This window comes from Bufo bufo, chromosome 3 (assembly GCF_905171765.1).
Source record: "Bufo bufo chromosome 3, aBufBuf1.1, whole genome shotgun sequence".
NCBI classification, from domain to species: Eukaryota; Metazoa; Chordata; class Amphibia; order Anura; family Bufonidae; genus Bufo; species Bufo bufo.
This window is the reverse complement of record NC_053391.1, coordinates 144,937,349-144,959,685: the sequence shown is the minus strand read 5'-3', so window position 1 is coordinate 144,959,685 and position 22,337 is coordinate 144,937,349. Positions and strand designations below refer to the sequence as shown.

At 41.7% G+C, this 22,337-nt stretch overlaps 1 protein-coding gene across 2 annotated transcripts in view; it reads right to left on the bottom strand.

The window, feature by feature from the left end:
* Window positions 1–22,337, bottom strand: part of MAP3K15 (mitogen-activated protein kinase kinase kinase 15) — a 177,641-nt gene that overhangs the window by 55,957 nt on the left and 99,347 nt on the right. For both annotated transcript variants that reach the window (XM_040423677.1, XM_040423678.1), the window contains 4 exons: window positions 6,505–6,675; window positions 4,110–4,222; window positions 2,823–2,982; window positions 327–477 (listed from right to left, as the gene is read on the bottom strand). In XM_040423677.1, coding sequence (XP_040279611.1) covers window positions 327–477; window positions 2,823–2,982; window positions 4,110–4,222; window positions 6,505–6,675 — 595 coding nt within the window. The remainder of the gene's footprint in view (window positions 1–326; window positions 478–2,822; window positions 2,983–4,109; window positions 4,223–6,504; window positions 6,676–22,337) is intronic.

The window sequence follows — 22,337 nt, the reverse complement described above, 5'->3', positions numbered from 1 at the left end:
TAATCAGTCTTTCTCACTTTTAAATATGCATGAAGTTGTGAAAGTTTCTTTTCCAGGTCTTCTGATGAAATTTTCCTTTCTTCACGTAAGTTATTGAGAAATTTGAAAAATTTCATTACTGGCATTTCAGCTATAAAAACCTGTACTACACTGAATCTGGTTCCTGGAGATGCCTATACTGTAGTTGTTCTTTTTGTCAGTTTTTCACAGAATCACAGAAAAGATAAAGCAAATTTACATTAGACTGGAAGATGAGGACAAAAACAGACCAAACAGGGATTTAATAAGAATGTAACCTATGTGGACCACTTAAACATTTTACATACTGGAAATCTCAATCCGTTAGTAGATTCCTTTGTGGCCTCCACAATGATGTCCATCCAGAAATTCAGCCTTTCTTGTCTGGGAGAGTGCTCCGTGTTGAGCTTCTTGAATCTTTGTATTAGAAGCAAATTCTGTACAACAGATCTCAGGTACCTGGCATGTAAAGGAAATACAGCCGAGTTCAGAGGCCTTCATGGAGTTATCCACAATGCTGACTGTAAAAGGAGACAACATTCTCATGGTACATTGAATCTGATGCCAAACAGAACTCCTGCGGTGGCTCCAGTGTTCTGTCCATAGTCCCTGCAAATACCAGAATGAATTCCTGCAGAGGGAAAAAAAGCCTCTAAAAAGGCAGGTATCCATAACAAAAAGAGACCACAGAAAAGGCTGCGTGCACTCAGCGAGCACAGCAACTCATGGAGACCCTAGGGCTTCATATCACACAACCTTAGGAGTCTGTATTTTCCCTTTGAGCATCTATAATGTGGCACGTGATGGAATATTCCACAATTTTGTCCGAATTTAGAGGGATAGGAGGGTACAATATCACTATGAACAGATTAGAGTGCATTCACATGACTATGTATTTTGTGGTCTGCAAAATGCGGATCCACAAAAGATACGGATGACATCTGTGTGACATCTGTGTTGCATCCATTTATGGGGTGGACCCATACTAACCATGATTATTCTTGTCCGCAAAACGGACAAGAATAGGACATGGTGTATTTTTTTTGTTGGGCTGCAGAACGAAAATACAGAAGAGGACAGCACGCGGTGTGCTGTCTGCATTTTTTTTAGCCCTATTAAAATGAATAGGTTCGCATCCAATCTGCAAAATATGTGGATCGTGGACCAAAAATACGGTCGTATGAATGGTGCCTTTAGGTTCCATACAATACAGATCCGTAACAGATTAATGGTTATATTTATGCAAAGCTAACTCTGAAAAGCTGCCAAATAAAATTCACTTCTATATTCTTGATGTACCCACCCCTCCTGGTGATCACTAACAACAATTCTTTTCCCACAATGGGGCTCACAATCTAATGTACTGCATCAGACACATATGCGAAAAAGCAACCGAGAATTTAAACTTACTGCCTGATATCATCAGTCGCTAAAGGCCGAGGATGGGGGCAATTATCGGGAACAAGTCTTCATATGCCCCATGTAAAGGTGAATCAGTTATCACATCTTTTATGCTGCACATAAAATCGTTTGCTGGCAGCACATCATCCCCTGTAAACAGGAACGCACTGCTGGCAAATAAGGAATCAGTCTGGAGACGTACGGTCACTGTAGCCCTGTTTGGTGCCTGTGCAAAGGTGTCTTTAAGGCCACTCTACCACTTGTGTGTATAGGTCAGCGTTTTGCACAAGTATTTCCAAGCCAAAACCAAAAATGGAATGTACACATTGGGGGAAAAAAGTATAATGAAAAGATTTGCACATCTTCCATATTTTAGACCCACTCCTGGGTTTAACTTATAAACTAATGCAAAATATGGATCTAAATATGAATGTGTGAATGAGGCCTTATACTCATAATTACATTATACTAGGAAATCGATGTTACAGCAAATGCCAACAGCTTTCTGAAAAGGTCCATGAAGATAATCTAGGTAATATTGTTAACAATAAGGGCTCATGTACACAACCGTATGTTTTTCCGTTTCCTTTCCGTTTTTTTACAAGTCCATATGCGGAACCATTTATTTCAATGGGTCCGGAAAAAAATACTGAAATTACTCTGTGTGCATTCTGTTTCCATTTGTCCGCATATCTGTTCCGCCAAAAAATAGAACATGTCCTATTCTTGTCCGCTTTGCGGAAAAAGACAGGCATTGTTACAATGGATCCACAAGAAAATAAATAAATGGATCCAACACGGATGTCTTTTTTTATTTTTTTGAGGATGCGTGCAAATTACATACAGTTGTGTGCATGAGCCCTAAGGCTACCCAAGTCTGCAAAACGCACAGTGGTACTCTGCTTGGATTAACAAAAAATTTATTAATGCTCAGATCACCAATGAAAAATCTAAGGAGCTCGAAAAAAGTATTTAGGGATAAAAATGTAGTGTTTTCTTTAAGGTGGCATACGGCTGAATTACAGATCTGTTTTGTAGAAATACATAAATCTTTCAATGTACATATTGAATTCCACAAAACTGTGCAACACTTCATTGAAGTCCATAATAATGCAGGGATAACATCAAAGCTTACAACCATGAAGCCATAGGGGTTCCTTGTGCCACCATATAGGTCTCATAAATGGAGCCTTTTTTTATATCCGTTTTTAACACTTTCCAAAAAAAGACTGCATAGGTGCGTAGGGAAGAAAGAAAACTTGTTTTATTAGGGAGAGGCTTATTTATTCAATCCAATTTTTGGCAACAACTATGTTCAGAACATGACAAAGTAAGCAAGTCCTTGGACAAAATACTACATTAAAGAGTAACCATTAAGGGATAGGAGTGCATTGATTTCTTACCAAACTGGAGGCTTAAGTTTGAAAAGGCGCTCGGCAGCCTGTACGGCTTTTCCAATGTCACTGGCCAGCATGCTGACATTGAAGAACTGACCCACATCCCAGTAGTTGTTCATTTTCTCAAGACTTCCTTTCCTTCCCAGCAGACTGTTCAGACGAACACCTTAGAAGAACAATCTCAAGGGTTAACATCGATAAGACCAAAGTTCTAATCATTTCAGTAGCGTCCAGGCAGTCAGACAGTCAACCTGAGTAATGTATGGAAAGCCAATTCTGACAGCTGGAACAATTCTGGAAAGCTAAAAACAGTCAAATTTCTACCACTACTTGCTGGGCCGCACCTGGACACCACCTTTGTTTCAAGTAGCAAATTTAGGTGTAGGCCGGCAAGTAGCTGTAACAGCGGTGCAGTACCAGCACCTCAGGCCTCACGTGCAATAGCACCCTTAACAATTGTGCTACTTTATATAATCTTGCTGGAACCACCAGAAAATTCCCATCACCAGCTCAAGGGTCAGGTTCATCAAAGACCTAATTTGAAGACCTATAATCACTAAGAGACACTGCTGGTAACACAATAATAATTGATGACTACATTGGAACAATTGGCTCCTAGACTTTATCCAGCAGTGATCCAGGTATGAGGCATCATGTAGAAGATAAGACAAAATCTACCAAAAAATATAGATAGAAGGGGGACATTTGTCAAGACCAGTGTCTTCTTTGCCAGAGGATGCGCCTTATCTATGGAAAGGCGCAGGCCTAGTCATAGATTTGGCACATCCTCAACTAGGCCATGCGCCAAACTATGGCAGCGTCCTACCGGCCACAGATTTCTGTCTTCATTCATGCCAGAAAACTGGTGTGAATGAAGATTAATGTGCTAGGCCTGCTCTCCCAGCCCCCTAACCTCCTTCGCCTGGCACCCTTTTCGTAAAGTGGCTAGGGCGGTGTAGAAATGTCACTTGTACCAAAATTTTGTCACAGTGGCATTTAAAAAGTCACAAACGGAAACGACATGTTTTCAACTTTATTTTACGCCAGAAAACTGGGAGGGGGGGATGATAAATTCCCCCCAAAGAGTGCGATGCAGTTGACCGATTCACTCCACAGGAGTCTTAGTAACCACAGCTTTAAATCAGGGCACAATACTATCTGCAGTTACATACATCTGTAAAGCCATATATATACGGTGCCTGCAAGGCTAAAGCAGTTTGCAAGTCACTAGCTGGCGAGCCCTACGTCCCACAATCAATGACTTATAGGTACCTTTCCACTTTTAATATTTACCTATTTTCCGAAGTTCTATGGAGGTCTCAAACTGCTGCCCGGCAACAATAAGTAAAACAGCGAGATTAATTCCCGAATACAAGGATGGCTGTAGGTCAAAACCTTTGCGATACCTAATAGAAATAATGTTCTTATTCAGTAGTTTTGTCTTAGCATGGAGAAATATCATTACTGCAAGATAAAATATACTGCAAATAGAAGAATACACATTGGGGGACATATATCATTTGCAGTTGTTTTTGTCTGTCTTTGCTTTGTGTGTCCGCACCAAACCTGAGCATGAACATGAAATGGTGCACCGTAATAATATATTTGGTGTGAGTGCAATGTAGTTTATACCTATATGTGTAAAAGCATACCGGGGGTTACCTGGCATAGGTAGCGAATTTTGCAAAAGTCCCACATAATAAAATGCAATAATCTTACTTTTAGTTCTTAAACATAGGCCACTTTGAAAAGTGTCGAGGAACACCAAATGTCGCAAAATTTTACCAAATGTTGCAGAAAACGCAATCGGCTTCACGTGACACATTTTTAAGCCAAAAAACTGACGTATCTGATTTAATAAATGTCCCTCATAGTATTTAAAGGTAACTCTGTCCAAACAAGATACCAAAAGTCCCCTATTACTTAAGAGGACCCCCTATACTCGCACATCGGCTACACAGTTTAACCTACTGTTTCTGATGATTAAAGTATATTAAGGATATTTAGATGAGTTGCAGTTTGAGAAGTGTTTTTCTGTTCAAGCCTCCCTATGTAGTTGTGGCTTACTGTTATACTGCCAATACATTGGGAGGCTGTGAAGTGATATGTATACCATGACAGTTTTTGCTATTGATTTCTGTGTATCCTGCTTGTATTGACCCCCTCCTGGGGAGGGACAGTCCAAATGTTTTTTGTGTTGCTGACATCAATGTCAAGGCCCCTGATGACCTGGTGAGACCAGAGAAAAGCGTCGGGCTGTCATATGGTGTCTTGGAAGCATAGATTCTGGCATCGATCATATACCATTGAAATTGGGTGTATAAAATCACTTGTGACACCTGAGTGCCTGGTTATGCAGGACACAAGGTTATTTTAATCCAAGCTTTGTACAGATGTGTCCCAGGGACCTGGGCACACAACTATTGGTGTAGCTGATTTTGTGATTTAGGGTCTCCTGCCCCCCTCTTTCCTCCCCCTTCAGGACGAAGCTGGGCAGTCATTGCACTGTTTAGGGAAGTACATAGGGACGGTATAGGAGGTCTGCGGTGGATTGGATAGGGATCATTTTACTAGGGTGCGCAATAGGGGCAGAGACCCAGCAGCCCCTTCCCCCACTATCCTTTCCCCTCCCTAGATAACCACAAACCTACCCAAAATCGGGGTGTTTCTATCCCGTTGATTTAATTTGCTTTTTATAGATATACACTAATAAAAGTTATATTTTAAAGGTTACCCCCTTTTTTCTTGGTTTTTGTGACGCAGTTTGAGAAGTGCATAATAAAACTCATCTGCATGCGGTTTTGATGCAATTTGCTACGGTTTTGTCATGTGGAAATTGGTGGTACAGAGAGGGTACGACCACAGGGCGCAGTCTTCCCTCTTTTATATAAGTTATATGTATGCTTAAGATTATTAAAGGGCTTGTCTCACCTCATCACTGTATGTCAAGTGATTTACTAACATATAGCTATTTGCCATTATGCCTCTGTGATCCACCAGTTGACATTTTCAAACCTTTTATACCCTGCTCGTTCCTAGGTGTTACAGCCACCGCTGCAATGCAGCAGTGTTGGTTGCGCTTGCTTACTATAACTGAAGCAGCCAGCCTTTCTGGTGACCGGGAATTGCGGGAGCGATCTCGCATAGAGGCCTTGTACATGCACATTACATCCCAGCCCCGGCCACCTCATATCTATAATTGCCTAAGCTCCCAAACCCAGCCAAAGCTCGTTCCTCTTCAAGAAGAGCTCCAGGGCATACGCTACAGCCTTCCAGCTGTTCTATACACCTGTTACAACAGAGAAAAAAAAAAACACTATCTGCTAAAGGTCCGCTATGCCGAGGCTGCTAATGATTCTAATACACTAGCAGACTCAGGACCACACATGCCTTGCTTGCCTGTACCATCACTAAAAGGAAGCCGCCCGCCACCCACTAGCTAAGAAACAGCGCTCACAGACCTTCAGGGAAACAACCCCTTTAAAGCAAAAAGATGGTTCAATATATGCTTTGAAAAGACTGCAGCTTATTCGTGTCACTTTGCACATAGGCAACATTTACATGTACTCATGACTACAACTGTGGGGTACACTTCACCCTCGTTTTGCCCTGTGTTATGTTCCATCTTACTTTTTATGTCTAAATCAAAATAAAAGGCAAACTATGAATTCCTATATATCCATCTTACCATTCAATTGCACTGTCCCTGCTCTTCATGTCCTTACAGTCAGAATCCAAAAACATGTCTTTATATATCCGTCCACACAAGCAGAACATATCCGGTGCTGGGTGATCGCAGGCCGGCAGCACCTGAAGCATCACGTGTAAGGCTTTCTCTCGGTCACCAGCATTATTCCTTCTAAAATGTGACAAGGATAGAGGTTACAGACTTATTCATTAATTTGGTGAATGTATGGCTGAGGCAATGTTGTGACTTGTGTTGGCCAATTTATGTGGAGCAATGGTTTGTGATACAAGGCGTTTGTCTTACAATAAGATCTGACCAGGAGTTAAAGGGGTTGTCTCACGAAGACATATTAGGGTATATGCACATTATGGGGGGGGGGGCTCATCTTCAGTACCAACTTGTACCTCAGAACCGAACCCAAGTTCGAATCCAAAATGTTTTTTCTGTTTAAAAATCAAATACCGAAGTTATTCAAGAAAGTCTCAGTTGACTTCATCGGAGGCCGTATATTTTAATGCTGTATGGAGATGTAATCCGAAGATTTGAGTGAAGCGACTTTCAATCTAGGATCCGAAGCACGCTTCATTCATCACTAATTGTGTCCATACACCATCAGTCAGAACAAAGTTCATGTGGCCAAGTAATTTTACAGGGCTTTTTTCCAAGACTGCACCAAGAATATACAGGTCCATTCTTGGCATTGTTACCGCATGGACCCCTTACAAACCTGCAGCGGGAGCCTGCTCATGTATAGCTCTATTCTATGGAGCTAAACCATGAGCGGGACTACATGAAAGCCCTTGACAGAAAGCGTGTGGCGGTATCTGCAGTTGGATACGTGGCAGATTTTGTTGTGCGGAAAATCCTCCATCTGAACATTCTCTTAATGGCCATGCTGCACCTTCAATACCATGTGGCCATTAACAATGCAGACCAACTAAACAGTTCGATCTTCATTAATTAACTAGAGCCAGCTGTGGCCTGTGAAGCTGCACAGTACTCAACAACAGGGGACCACCACACGACCGCGCCGTGTGGCCGTACTCTTAGGCCCCTTTCACACGAGCGAGTATTCCGCGCGGATGCGATGCGGGAGGTGAACGCATTGCACCCGCACTGAATACTGACCCATTCATTTCTATGGGGCTGTGCACACGAGCGGTGATTTTCACGCATCACTTTTGCGTTGCGTGAAAATCGCAGCATGCTCCTCTTTGTGCGTTTTTCACGTAACGCAGGCCCCATAGAAATGAATGGGGTTGCGTGAAAATCGCAAGCATCCGCAAGCAAGTGCGGATGCGGTGCGATTTTCACGCACGGTTGCTAGGAGACGATCGGGATGGAGACCCGAACCTTATTATTTTCCCTTATAACATGGTTATAAGGGAAAATAATAGCATTCTGAATACAGAATGCTAAGTAAAACAGGGCTGGAGGGGTTAAAAAAAATAAAAATCATTTAACTCACCTTAATCCACTTGCTCGCGATGCCGGGCATCTCCGTCTGACTCTTTTACTGTCTAGGACCTGTGGAGAGCATTAACTATGGTAAAAGATCATGTGACGTACCATGTGATGACCAGAGTGACGTCATCCCAGGTCCTTAAACTATAGTTAATGCTCTCCACAGGTCCTAGACAGTAAAAGAGTCAGACGGAGATGCCCGGCATCGCGAGCAAGTGGATTAAGGTGAGTTAAATGATTTTTATTTTTTTTAACCCCCTCCAGCCCTGTTTTACTTAGCATTCTGTATTCAGAATGCTATTATTTTCCCTTATAACCATGTTATAAGGGAAAATAATACTATTTACAGAACACCGATCCCAAGCCCGAACTTCTGTGAAGAAGTTCGGGTTTGGGTACCAAACACGCACGATTTTTCTCACGCGAGTGCAAAACGCATTACAATGTTTTGCACTCGCGCGGAAAAATCGCGGGTGTTCCCGCAACGCACCCGGACATTTTTCCGCAACGCCCGTGTGAAAGAGGCCTTAGAGCTTGCATACTTAAGACATTCTTGTATGACATGAATGGACATATATATAGCTGTCATTTAAAGAGGTTTTCCGACAATACAAACTTATTCCCTATCCATCTAAGTATCTAATTTGTGGGGGTTCAATAACTGGGACCCCCACTGATCAAGTGAGACACATGTCTCCATATGAACAGATCTGCTGGTTGAGCATGCACTCTGTATGGAACCGCTGGAGATGGCCAAGTACAGCCTCACCTATCTCTCCCAATACAGAGGGAATAGAGCAGCAGTGTGCATGCCCAACCTGACGCTCTATTCATATTCATACAGGGACATGGGAACCATTCTTGTCATACCTGTTCCTGGCAATCCTATCCCCACTGATCAGATACTTATCAGCTATCCTGTGGATAGGAGATAAGTTTGTATTGTGAGAAAACCCCTTTAATACTACTGTGTGGCCGCAGCTTCCTCCCTGCAAGGGGGTGTTGAGAGTGGGATCCAGGGTGACCAGCAAAGGAAGCCGAGGCTGCATATTGAAAGGGGTTGTCTCTAATAGTCCCATTAATTCAGATCATTTAATTCAATTCATTTTCTGAAATACCATAATGTTGATGATGGACAACTCTTTCAATTGGAAGCGGTTTTCATTGAATACTGAAAACAATTCGGCAAAATTTCAAGTTTACTTTGTGTTTCAGTCATTCTCTTCTTGCAAGATCTCCGCTCGGTGAACGGGAAAAATTATTGATCCAGTGGCTGAAAACGTGCACTGATCATTTACAACTGATAGATTTACATGTCTAGCTACGAGTATCTGCTCTTATTTGTAATGAGCTTTGCACCTTTCACAATAAATGTTCCCATTGACTGACAGCAAGCAGAGATCTTGAAAATGGTGAAGAAAGAAATGATTAGACCTTATTTCCATCACACCAGAGAAGGTATTCATGTGAGATATTGGCGGTATTGGTGACAACAGTACAAGATATCCACAAATATACATATTTTACTTAAGTGAAGGTCCAATAAAATGTCCACTGTAGAAGCGACATATGGCGAGTGGCGTTAACCACACAGCAAAGAGACAGTCGGCTTTTATTATAAATAAACGCTTGGTTATAAGGTGCAAGTAAGTGGTTAACATGAAAGGATGTAAAGGATAAAAAGCTTTGTGAGCTGGTGGAGCACAGTATATGGGCACCTAATGCACTGCGCTTCCTAGATGTAAAACTGGAAAGAGCACGGAGAAGAATAGAAGTGGCGTCATTATCGGTTCCATTTTTAAGATAACCCCATGTCTGCATTTACGACCAGATAAAACAAGTATTTACCACACAGTTTGCATTAATTAAAACTCCTTCCAGCCATTCCCAGGAAAAAGGTCACTTGTACAGAGAAAAAAAAGTGTTTGCACGTGAAAAGCAAACACATCTCCTAAGCTTAAAAGCCACCTGAAGGCGTGCTGGTAATCACCACAGGATTTGGAAAGTTTACTGATCAGTTTTCAGTACGGATTATGAGTTGTTTTGAGCCCCTGGTATCCTGGAATAGGCTAATGTACAGTATAAGAAATGCGATTATTTGTTCTGTAAGCACCGCTAGTTACAGCCAGCTGCTTCCAGTAACCCTCCCCTTACACATGCCGACTACTTGGGAGGATGACATTAAGTGGTTTACGCAATCTGAGCCGCCTCAAGTCAAAGCAATTATTAATTAACTTACAAACACTGGGTATGACGAATGGAAAAAAATCTATATAAAACAGTATAGAAAAGTAAGATTTCATGTTTTTTTAGTTAGTAATCATCTTATTAGTTAGTAATAAGGTAGAACATGGGCACTGCCACACCATTCATGCCCTATGGGACTGCTGTACTATCTCCAGCAGTCCCCAAAAGAATGAATGGAGCTGCAGCGCACATGCTCAGCCCGCTCTTCATGATCGGTGGGGATCGCCAGACCCCCAGCGATCAGATTATGGTCACGTGCAAAGTTGATTTTGTGGCATAAACCCTTTGGGGCCGGGCTGTCTGATAAAAAACATTCTACATTTTTCAAAACTACCACCTGGATCAGAATTTTTTTGTATTTGGATAGTATAATGACTGAGTTATTGAATAAAATGTATCTGTATAGCGCTACCTGCTGCTTGTTCTTTTCCTTATTTCTCAGCAGATTAACTGGAGCAATGAATGGGGAAAGCTCTGCATCCATGTAAGGTTCAAGCTATGTTAGAAAGAGATTGTCATGTAATATATGATGCCCGATTTTAATTTTTTTATGCTAATCATGGAATAACCCCATTACGCATAATCACATACATGTACGTCATTATGTGTAAGAGGTTGTATGGAGTGGGCTGCTGTGCTGAGCCCGCTCCATTTTTGGCGGGTGCTGGCTATATAATACAGCAGGAACCAGGCCACAATGACCGGGATTCGTGAGGACGCCAAACCCAGTCATTTAACCTCTCAGATGCCGTGTCAATAGCGATTGTGGCATCTGTGGGGTTAGGCAGAGGGAGCTCCCTCAGCCTTCAAATTAGAGCCCCATCAGTGAAATTGCTGACGGTTCCCAGGACTGTCATGGTAATCTGCCTGCAAAGCAGTGCACGAGGCACGCCTCAGCAGGCAGAGTATCAGAATCTCAGACCATAATAGTACTCTATTATGGTCCATAATACTACTCTATTATGGTCAAAGGGACAAGCAATCAGAAGATCACAGGTTTTAGCACCATAAGTGGGCTAAATGTTTTTTTTTTTTTTGTAAATTCTTTATTTAATTTTTATGCTTCAGTAAACATGAAAATCAGAGTACAATCAAGTTTCAACATTAGCATACATCTAGAATAAATTGTATAAAAGATATGACTTCTAGAGTCGTGCGCACAGGAGGAAAGAAAAAGGGGGGGGAGGTTGACCAGTATGCTATAAGGAGGATGTAAGGCTTAGTTGTCTAAAGGTTGTATTCCTCTTACAGACTCACGAACGAAAAGAACGCCATGGTGACCAGGTTTTGAGATATTTGTCTCTGGTCCTGTTATTATATGCTGAGATTTCCTCAAACGTACAAATTTGGTCTACTTTCTGTATCCACTCTTGTTGCGTGGGTGGGTCTGAACTCAACCAATGTAGGGGAATTAAGGTTTTTGCTGCCGCAATGAGATGTGTTATCAAATTTAGTTTGGATGGCTTATAGATGTCTGTGGTTCGTGCTAGTATAATATACTCAGGTTGTATCTTAAGTCTGGTATTACATACATTATTCACTGTTTCTTCTACGTTTTTCCAGAAGGTCTGTATTGCTAGGCATGTAAACCATATATGTGATAAGGAGCCTGTAGCATTACCACATCTCCAGCATGTGTCAGATGATGAGAGACCATGTGAGCACAAAAATTCCGGCGTTCTGTACCATCTTGTGAGTAGCTTATAATGGTTCTCTTGAAGCCTGACACATGGTGAGAAACCGTGTGATCTGGTAAGAATCTGTTTAACGTCTGCATCTGAAAGAGTTACGTTCAGTTCCTTCTCCCATGAGTAAATGTAGGTGGGTCTGCTCGTTTCATTCCTTTCAGAGAGCAAGGAGCAGGTAAGCCCTAGTTTCCTTTGCACTACTTGTGTTGATTTCAGTGCCTCCTCAAATTTAGTTAATTGTATACGAGCTGGGAAGGTTTTGAGGAACCTGTCTGTCACCTTATGAAAGTGGGCCCAATGTAAATCACCCAAGGGGACGGGGTTCAACAAGTTCTGCAATGTAGAACGAGAAGGCATTTTGCCTTGCGGAAGTAGGTCCGCTATTGTAGTTTTACTTAGCTTCTGCCAAAAATCATTGTAGGGCGAGTCAATATTCGTCACTACATTTGGAATTAGGGCAGCAGGCATGTAGGGGGATGGGACTGGAGCCAGTAAGTTCCTGGATGCCAGCCATACTCTGCACATCCCCACGAGTGGGCTAAATGTTTTTGTGTAAAAAGAAGTTAAAAAAAAATAATAATAATCACCCCCTTTCCTAATTTTACATACAAAAAAATAATAAAAACAAACATAACAGGTATCACCACCTTCAAAAATTTCTGGACTGTTAAAATATAAAAATATTTTCCCTGCATGGTGAATGCCGTAATGAAAAAAATAACATGCAATTTTCAATTTTTTGGTCACCTTGTCCCCCCCAAAAATTGAGTAACATTGTCAATTTAAAAATGCTACCAATAAAAACTACAGTTCGTCCAACAAAAAAATAGCCCTCGTACAGCTCTGTTTGGTATCGCCATATTCGTACTGGTCCATAGAATAAGGATGTCATGTCATTTTAAGAGCACAGTGAACACTTTAATATCAAAACCAAAAAACCTTGATGGAATTGTGGAGTTTTTTCAAATTCACCCCACAAAGACATGGAAAATTAAATAGTGCCATTAAAGAATGCAACCTGTCCCGCAAAAAATAAGCCCTCATGTGAGAAAAAAAAAAAAAAAAAAGTATGGATCTTGGAAATTGGGGATAAAACAATAAAAATGCAAAAACAAAAATAGGCTTGGTCTTTAAAGGGGTTCTACAAGAATTAAGAAAATGAAAATATGTAAATATTACTTTACTATAAATATATTCCCAAATAACCTGTCCTAATCACACAGCAGGACAAGTTACTTCACAACACTGAGCTAAAGAGCTGCCTCATCCTCCTGTCTGCTCTGCTTGTCAGGAATTATGGTCCTGAATACAGTTTAATATGATCTTCAGCTGAATTCCTGTAGGAACGGAGTTCATGAGGAGACATGAAGTACAGAGAGGAGGTGGGGATGTGGCTGTGTCCTGCTATGTGATTAGGACAGGTTTTGTGTGTACTAGTAGGATGGCGGCCATTTTATTTCTCCTAATGATTACTCCCCAGACAAAACGGGCCATTATAACTAATGAAAGATATTTGGGAATATATTTATAGTAAAGTAATATTTAGGTATTTTTATTTTCTTAATTCCTGGAGAACCCCTTTAAGGGCTGTTTCACATGAGCAAGTCTACTGCGGGAATCATGCTCTGTGGGTGAATGTGATCCTCCGTTCTGGACTTGCAGGAGCACAAGGCCTTATCATGATTTATGATGTTATGTGTGTCTGCTTGACCTTACTATTACAGAATCAGTGACATAAAGCTGTTTGTATGATCCTGTAGAAGCTCATGCAGAGGCACATAGCATTATAAATCAGTATAATGTCGTGTACCTCTGCAAGTCCAGAACTAAGGATCATGCTCACATACGGAGTCCGATTCCTGCAATGGACTCGCGTGTCAAGCGGCCGTAATGGGTTAAGGTTTCAAGTTTTCTAGGTTACGTGATGATCAGCCTGATGCTGGGTTTACACATTCATGTTAGATGCAGTTTTAGAAGCCAAAAGTCATAAAGAGATTATAAACATAGCAGACTTATAAAGGAAAGACTGAATCTTCTCTTTTTCAAACCACTCCAGTCTTTGGCTTTACAAATGCATCTAAAAATCAGAACGTGCAAATACAACCTTAGGACTTATGCACACGGCTGTAGTTTTGGTCTGCACCCGATCCGTGTTATTCAAGGATCAGATGAGGACCCATTCATCTCAATGGGGCGGCAAAAGATGCAGATAGCACACAGTGTGAAGGAGTACCATTTGTGAAGGAATAAGAAAAATAAAAAAAGGCGACAGGCTCTTGGCCTGTATCCGGTCGTGTGCAGAAGCCCTTGAGAAGACACTTTGAAACCTGTAGCTTGAATTGGCTAAATCTTCTAATTCATGCTGTTAAATCAATTCCTTATTGATATATTCCTGTTGTGCAGCGCCCACAGAGATCTCCACATTTTTTATTTTTCTCCTTGTAATTGCACATTTATCCAATTAGGATAGACCTGGATCAAAAAAGACAGATCAGTTGCTCATCCTTAGCGGCCCTGCTTGCGCAAGCAGGTACATATACAAGCTATTATTTACTGCAAGTGCCATCATCATGAAAAAAGGGACAACTCCTTTAATATAAAAATTTTTAAGCCACTACGAATTTTTCTAAATGTATGGAGCTAACAGAGTTTTAATGCATGAGATGAACATATACTGTACATGTAAATGGGCTCAGATACATCAGACCAGCTATTAAAGGGAACCTGTCATGTGGATATTTGATTATAATCTAACTAATTATATACAATCATTAACTACTAAAAAGTGCCTTAGATGTATTCACTTACTGGTGTGACAGACGGTTACCTCATAATATACACACAAAGATGCCACACGATCAGATGCTGATGATCTATCCAGAGGATAGATCATCAGTTTTAAAAAACTGCAGAACCCCTTTAATGACTCAAGCTCCCTTTGTAGATGGATAGACTACTGTGGTGCATGTAATTAATTGAGTTCTAGCGTGGGGGGGGGGTGACAATTCAGGATAGGTATCTTGAAGTCCAGGCAGCCTTGGGGGTACAGTCCTCAGAAGACGCTTAGATCGTAATCACATAGCTGCCCCGGCCGAAGGCAAGCTCCGGAAGTAAAGGCTGACTGAGTGAAGGGTAACATAAACACTTGCTTGAAGGCTCAGAAAGAGCTACACTACAATCCAACACAACTCACTTCTGGAGCTTACCACCGGCCGGGGCAGCTCTGTGATCACAATCTAGGGGTCTTCCTGGACTTCAGGATACTATAACCCACGCAGAGACCGTCCAGCATTGCTTCCCCCTAAGCAGGTACTCTCAGCCATTTAGGCAGGCACATTGATGTATGCTTCAGTTCAGATGCATGCAGTTCAGGTGTATGCAGTTCAGGTGTATGCGAGTGGGGCAGTAGGAGGCCAATTAATACACAGCACAGTAGTCTATATATCTACAGTCAAGTCATTATTATAGTGTGCTGTAGCGGACTGCAATTGATTTGCAGCCCCCTTACCCCCGCAACATTTACAGCCCTGTAAAGAAGCGCAACTGCGAAACGGATGTTAGGCCGCTCCCTCCATCCTGGGTCTGTATAATTTTTTGTATTATAGCTCTCAGTCCATATCTGATTGATTCAGCGGTTCCCATTGTTGGGTACACTGCTGATGCTTTCGGCGGTATGAATTTTTGTATTATGCCTGTAGTAGTGTGGGTTTGTGTTCATCTTGCACTACAGTGGACTGTTGAGCTTCATTATTGATTGGGATTAATCCTTGTGTTTGGAGGGACTTTATCTCCATATATTTACACTCCTTTAGTATATGTATTTTATCATTCATGTAAATGTGTATGTCCATGTTTTGGATTATGTAATAAAGATTTTGCTTACTATTGTTGTGTGGCGTTCTAATGTTTATATAGGGATTAGATTTACAGCCCCACAGTGGCATCACCAGGTAAGCTTTAGAACTAGAAAATTTTTTTTTCTAATTTTCTGTTGTCTAAAATGGGGTGCATCTTACAGTCAGTAAAATACAGTAGATGTGAACAGACATAAAGTTATTTTTCACTGGTTTTCAACATTATCTGCAAAAAATTATTAATAGTCTCGTATTCCTACCTTGTTCTGGCAGCAGGAGACACTAATGCAAAAGCAGTGGCAACAAAATGTTCCCATATTTTATTTATTAACAGGATTAATTACTCGGCTTAGGGCACAAAGTTTATGCTTCTTAATAGAGTTCTTTGGATTAATTATTACTACCTGGCAAGGAATTAGGCTAAAGAAAATTCTGTCTATGCAAAAGAGTTTTTAATTGTCTCGGACGACTTATCGCTCCAGGTTGTTCTATTCTGCTGGAGGCAGTGATAACAGACTTATGGGTAGCTTTGCTGCCATAGCAAGAACAGAATGTGAAATTGTCTAAAGACCCTCTTATAATTATACATTAGTCCAATAAAAATAAGACTAAGGGATTATGCATGTATCAGCTCATGAATAAAGAAATGAAACCAATAAGCAATTCATTGTGTTCTCTATATTGTATGTTTTCTGTTCTCTGCATTCACAATTATAAAAAAAAATTATAAAAATAATAGCACAGGCACACACAATAAAAAAAAAGAAAAAAAGAAAAGTGCAGTATATGCAGTCACAAGACAGTTGAACATCCATAAAAATAAATGGTAGAAAAATAATCCAATTATATTAAAGCTACAAAAACACACAAGTTAAAATTACTGTATACAGATAAGGCTACTTTCACATTGGCATTTTTTGCGGATTCGTCATGGGTCTGCAAAAACGTTTCCGCTACCATAATACAACCGCATGCATCAGTCATGAACGGATGCGGTTGTATTATGTCTTCTATAGCCATGATGGATCAGTCTTGAACACCATTGAAAGTCAAAGGGGGACGGATCAGTTTTCTATTGTGTCAGAGAAAACGGATCCGTCCCCACTGACTTGCATTGTGTGGCAAGACGGATCCGTCTTGCTCCGCACCACGTCGCGAACAGAAAAATGCTGCTTGCAGCGTTATTCTGTCCGCGATGGGAGCGCAACCAAACGGAACGCGATGCATTTTGGTGCAATTCGTTTCGTTCAGTTTTGTCCCCATTGACAATGATTTGGGACAAAACTGAAGTGTTTTCTTCCGCTATTGAGATCCTATTACTGATCTCAAAAGTGGAATTTAAAAACGCTAATGTGAAAGTAGCCTAAGACCCAGCGTGAAATGAAAATAAGTTCTGATGCCATGATGTAAGCCGTACTAATTACATGGAAAAAACTAAAACATCATCAATAAAAACAATATGCAATAAATATCTGAAACAACCACATGGTATAAAAAAAAAAAAAAGACCTTGCGCTATAATCTGCCTCACATGTATTGCCGTACCGACCTGCTTCCTGAAGGATCTATGAGGGAACAGGGACTTAAGAGGAAGCCATTTGGTACCGGAATTTGTGTGTGGTAGAATATGGTGCAAGACCTGATCCCCACACCTTTGGCTTGGTACAGACTTTTTTCTGTTGGAGGTCACATTAAAGGTCTTATCTTTTTGTACCACCTGTCAGATGTTTATTGCATATTGTTTAACATGCTACCTATATGGCTTTAGAACTTACGGTACTTTAATTCCATGCAGGGTCTTACAAGTTATAATTACTTTATACTGATGTGTTCTTGTAGCTTTAATAAAATGCAATTATTTTTTGGACATGTGACTGTCTTCTCCTGGCTCTATTTTTTGTCCTTTGCGGCCCTGCATTCACAGTGACAGTATGGTTTCTACATTGTAGCAGCTAGCGGCTTTTAGGACCATGAAATATATTTTCACTCGTACAGTATTTTATTGTTCCCCACAAATGTCTGTTGGTACTTGTACTAATGGCAAGACGAGAGATTGTAAAACGGACAGCAATAAATAATGCATCATGTAAAAAATATGATACTTAAACATGTTTGCTTTTGATCCCAATCATCATGGTACATAGGGGGCTCAACAATTACTCCCATATATTTTTCCTCTACCGCCATACACTGTGTATGCACTCACTCGATAATCACACTAGTGAAATTACTCAATTGTCAGGTGCTCACATCTTTTAAATGGTACCAATACTCCTCATTTTATTTTGTCTTCATGGGGATGTGCTGCTGACAAATTACCGTAACATTGTACAAGGATGACTGATCATATTACCAATTGTTCCTCCATATACTCCCAATGGCTGCCGCAGCTCCGCTTGTATATGCCACTTAATGAGCACCAATGTTGTATCGTTGCCCATTAAGTGTAAAAGGACCCGAAGCAAGAGTTGAATGAAGTAGGCAGACATGATATGTATTCCAATATCAGGAGAGATTGAATTTCCCTCTGATCTGATGCACATAATACATCTTGAGGGGGTCAGGCAGGTGTTGGGATGATGCCTTTATTCACTCGTACACATAGATTTACAAGGGCTTTACCAATTCACAATCGCTAAATGCAATTTCAGCATATTACATACAGCTCACAGAGTACTACTGCAGCTTTATGCATGCCAATAATATGGGAGGGAGCAGGAACATGAATTCAAATGCATCTCTATCTGAATGTTAAACAATTCACATTTTATATCACCCTAACAAAAAAAGGGCATTTATACTTTAACCCCCTTCAAGACCAGGCCCATTTTGGAAATTATGCATTCCAAAAGCCATGTTTTTTATTTTTTTGTTGTTTTGTGGGACAAGTTGTAATTTTTTAATGCACCATTTAATGTCACATAACATATTATATTATAACATATTGTGACACCGTAAAAAAGATTATTTGGGTGGGAAAAAAAGCCTCCATAAATGGTTGGGTTTTGTTTATATGGCGTTCACCATACAGTAAAAATGACAAGGCTGTCACAGGTATCTGGAACCAACCTGATTGCTCTTTGGAGTAGCCGGGATTCACTGCAAACACAATGATCAAGGAAGTCCCACAGATGCTCAATTGTGTTCAAGTCTGGGGAATTAGGGGGCAAGGGTAGTACTTTTTATTCTTAGTCATGCTCTTGCATCTCCTCCCTCATCTCCATCTACCACCCTACTCGTGCTCTCCATAATTCGTACCTCTCACTCCCGTCTTCAAGATTTTTCTCGAGCTGCACCTACTCTCTGGAATACTCTTCCCCGGAATACTAAGTCAATCCACAACTTCTCCACCGTCAAACATGCCTTAAAAACACATCTTTTCAGGCAGGCTTATCAAGCTACCTAAACTGACTGTTCCCCGACTAAACCTCCGCCCCACCAACTCTTCTGGCCTGAACTCGATCCTCTAGTAGTCCCAAACCCGAAGCAGATTAGCCGGCACCACTCCTGTCAGTTCAATAATGGCTCAAATCCTACTTATCACAATCAACTACCTTATGTGTCACCCCCAATTCCTCATAGATTGTAAGCTCTTGCGAGCAGGGCCCTGACTCCTAGCGTTTCAGTTGCATATTAGCCAGTTAGTTTTGTTTCGTACATGAACCCTATGAATTTGTAAAGCGCTGCGTAATATGGTGGCCCTATATAAATAAATATTATTATTATTGCAACCAATGTCGGACATTACTAGCATTGTGACATGTTGCATTGTCTTGCTGGAAGATCCCATTCCCCCCAGGGAAGACTGCATTCCACATGGATGAGTGAGCACAGAGAATGCCAAGAAAACATTCCCCAGACCATAACGCTGATACGACCAGCTTGTGTTTTTCCACCAGTGGTTGCAGGGTGTTTGTTCTCTGAGGTTTCTCACCTGACACATCAACATCCATCTGTTTGATGAAGCAGAAAACATGACTTATCTGAGAAGACAACCCTGTGTCAATCAGCGGAGGTCCAATTTTGATACGGCCATGAAAAGTTAAACCTTTTCTGCCGATGCAACTTCATGAGCCATGACACATGGCTGCTTACACAGGTGGCAAAGTCGGAGTCCCCCCACTTGAGTCTAGGGGCAGGGGCAGAATGCGTCTTACCCCCTCTCCAGCCGACAGGTTTCCGGGCCTCTGAAGTCCTGTTGTTGGTGTATTCATAGGCCAGGGCTGCTGTTCATATATTGAAAAACCCCGGCATAGCAGCCGAAGACTAGCCTGGCCGCTTTCCACCATCTCTGGAAGCGGTCCAGACACATACCTGAGTTGCGGCCTACCACCCGGCCAAAGCCCCGACCTCAAGTACCGGTGGCCACCAGCACACACGTCGGAACCCAGACGAACTCGCAAAGAGAGCACAATCCCTTAAACCCGGACCCGTCTGGATTCGGAGGTTCCGTTGGGGGCGGGAGCTGAAGCGAGAGGTCCAGAAACAGTTTGCAGGAGGAAGCTGGAAGAGACGGCCCGGGCGCTGACGCAAGCTCCCACAGTAGCCGACACATAAGCAGGTCAACGCTGTCTGGAAAGAAGGAACACGGGGCACTGCAGTTTACACACAGCCACCATATTCACCCCCACCACTATAACAACACTTAGTGGACGAAGCACTGGGGGACACATTAAATACCAGACCGTCACACTAGTGGCGAGGCCCAAGGCCCGAGTCACCTGAGCAATACAGGAACCCCCTGGAACGACACCTCTGTGACTCCCACACACCAAGAGAGGAGGGAGAAACTCTCAGCCAGACCACAAAGCTGAAAACTACTTCTCAGGCCCAATAGCCATATAGATTCTGGCTACAACTCAGTTGAGGACACCCACCTGCACACATCACTACAGCAGGTCTAACAAGGGCTTTTGCACCAAGTCCCCCAACTAGGAGCACTGCTCCAATTTTTCTATCTAGATCCCACACAGGATCTGCACACCATCAAAAAACCTCCTCTACTACCCTCTACCTAAATATAGAGAAGAAACTGATCAAAAGCCCTTGAACCCTAAGGGCTAAATACAATGTGACCCTCCCATCAGTCCAAAGGGAGACCTTGGCCGTAAAACACCTGGAATAGAACAAGAGATAACTACAGCATCTATCAACTCTGAAATGGATAAATTCCTGACTAAACAAAAAACACTATGGCGACACCCAAAACAATATCGCCAAAAGACACCTACGCATCAGACTCAGAAAAAGCAAGTGATGACGGCGATGAATATACTGAAAATAACAAACCAATCTCCAGAGTATTTCTTACTCGCCTCCTAACCTCCTCCCTAGCCCACATTGCTAAAGACATATCAGAGATCAAGCAAGACCTCCAACATCTGGGACATAGGATCGATACGCTTGAACAAACACAGACATCTGTCATAAACTACTCAGTGGCAATCGCCTCAAATCTCCAAATACAAGAGGCGCACATCAACAAGTTATATGCTACTATGGAAGATTTAGAAAATCGCAACAGACACAATAACTTGAGAGTGCAAGGGGTACCAGAATCCGTCGAAGCCAAAGACATTACAACTACCTTAACAGACATTCTCAGGACAACTTGAAGACCCTGAAAAACAGTCGTATATCATTGAAAGAGTGCACAGAGCTTTGAGACCAAAACCAAAACCTGCTGAACCACCCCCCCCCCCCCCCCCCCCAGAGATATCGTCTGCAAACTACTAGACTTTTGCATATAGGAAAAAATCCTTCAGAATGCTAGATCTTTCTACAATAACAGCCAAATAACTATATTTCAATAGCTTCACATCTCAATAAATCTAGACAAGAAACGGTAAAGAAACTATATAGTGAGATACAACAACTAGAACTCACACACAAATCAAGTAACTCCAGAGATACCCTCCGAACACTAGTGTCCAAACGACAACAATTGAGAGACATACTAAACGTACAATCAGCCAAATTTTACATGTCATGGAAAAACTGACTTTTCATACATGGGAATAAAGTATCCAAATTAATGACGTCCCTCATTAAGAAACGCAACGCACGCACATACTCTCAACAAAACACCACTCAGGCTCACGTGTCACAGACGCCTAAGGTATACCCGACGCATTTTGTCATTATTATAAATCCCTATACTAACTAAGAGCACAAGACACGAACGATCAAACAATTAAGAGACGAGAAGATATCAAAGACTTTCTCTCTTCTCTTTGTCTCCCGACATTGTCGGAGGACCAACAAAGAGAGATCAGCAAGCCGTTTACACTTCTGGAGGTCCAGTCCAACCTGTTGAAGAGCCCTACGGGCAAGAGCCCGGGTCCTGATTGTCTCCCTATCTCATACTACAAATCCCAACGAGAAACTCTCCAACCACTCCTCTTGCGCTTCTGTAACGCTGTACTACAGGGCTCTGCATTACCGAGACAAGCACTTGAAGCACACATATCCCTCATACACAAATAAGGGAAAGATCCAGAACTATGCAGTAATTACAGACCAATATCCGTTTTGAATAATGACCTAAAAATATATGCCGGCCTTGTAGCGCAGCGTTTAA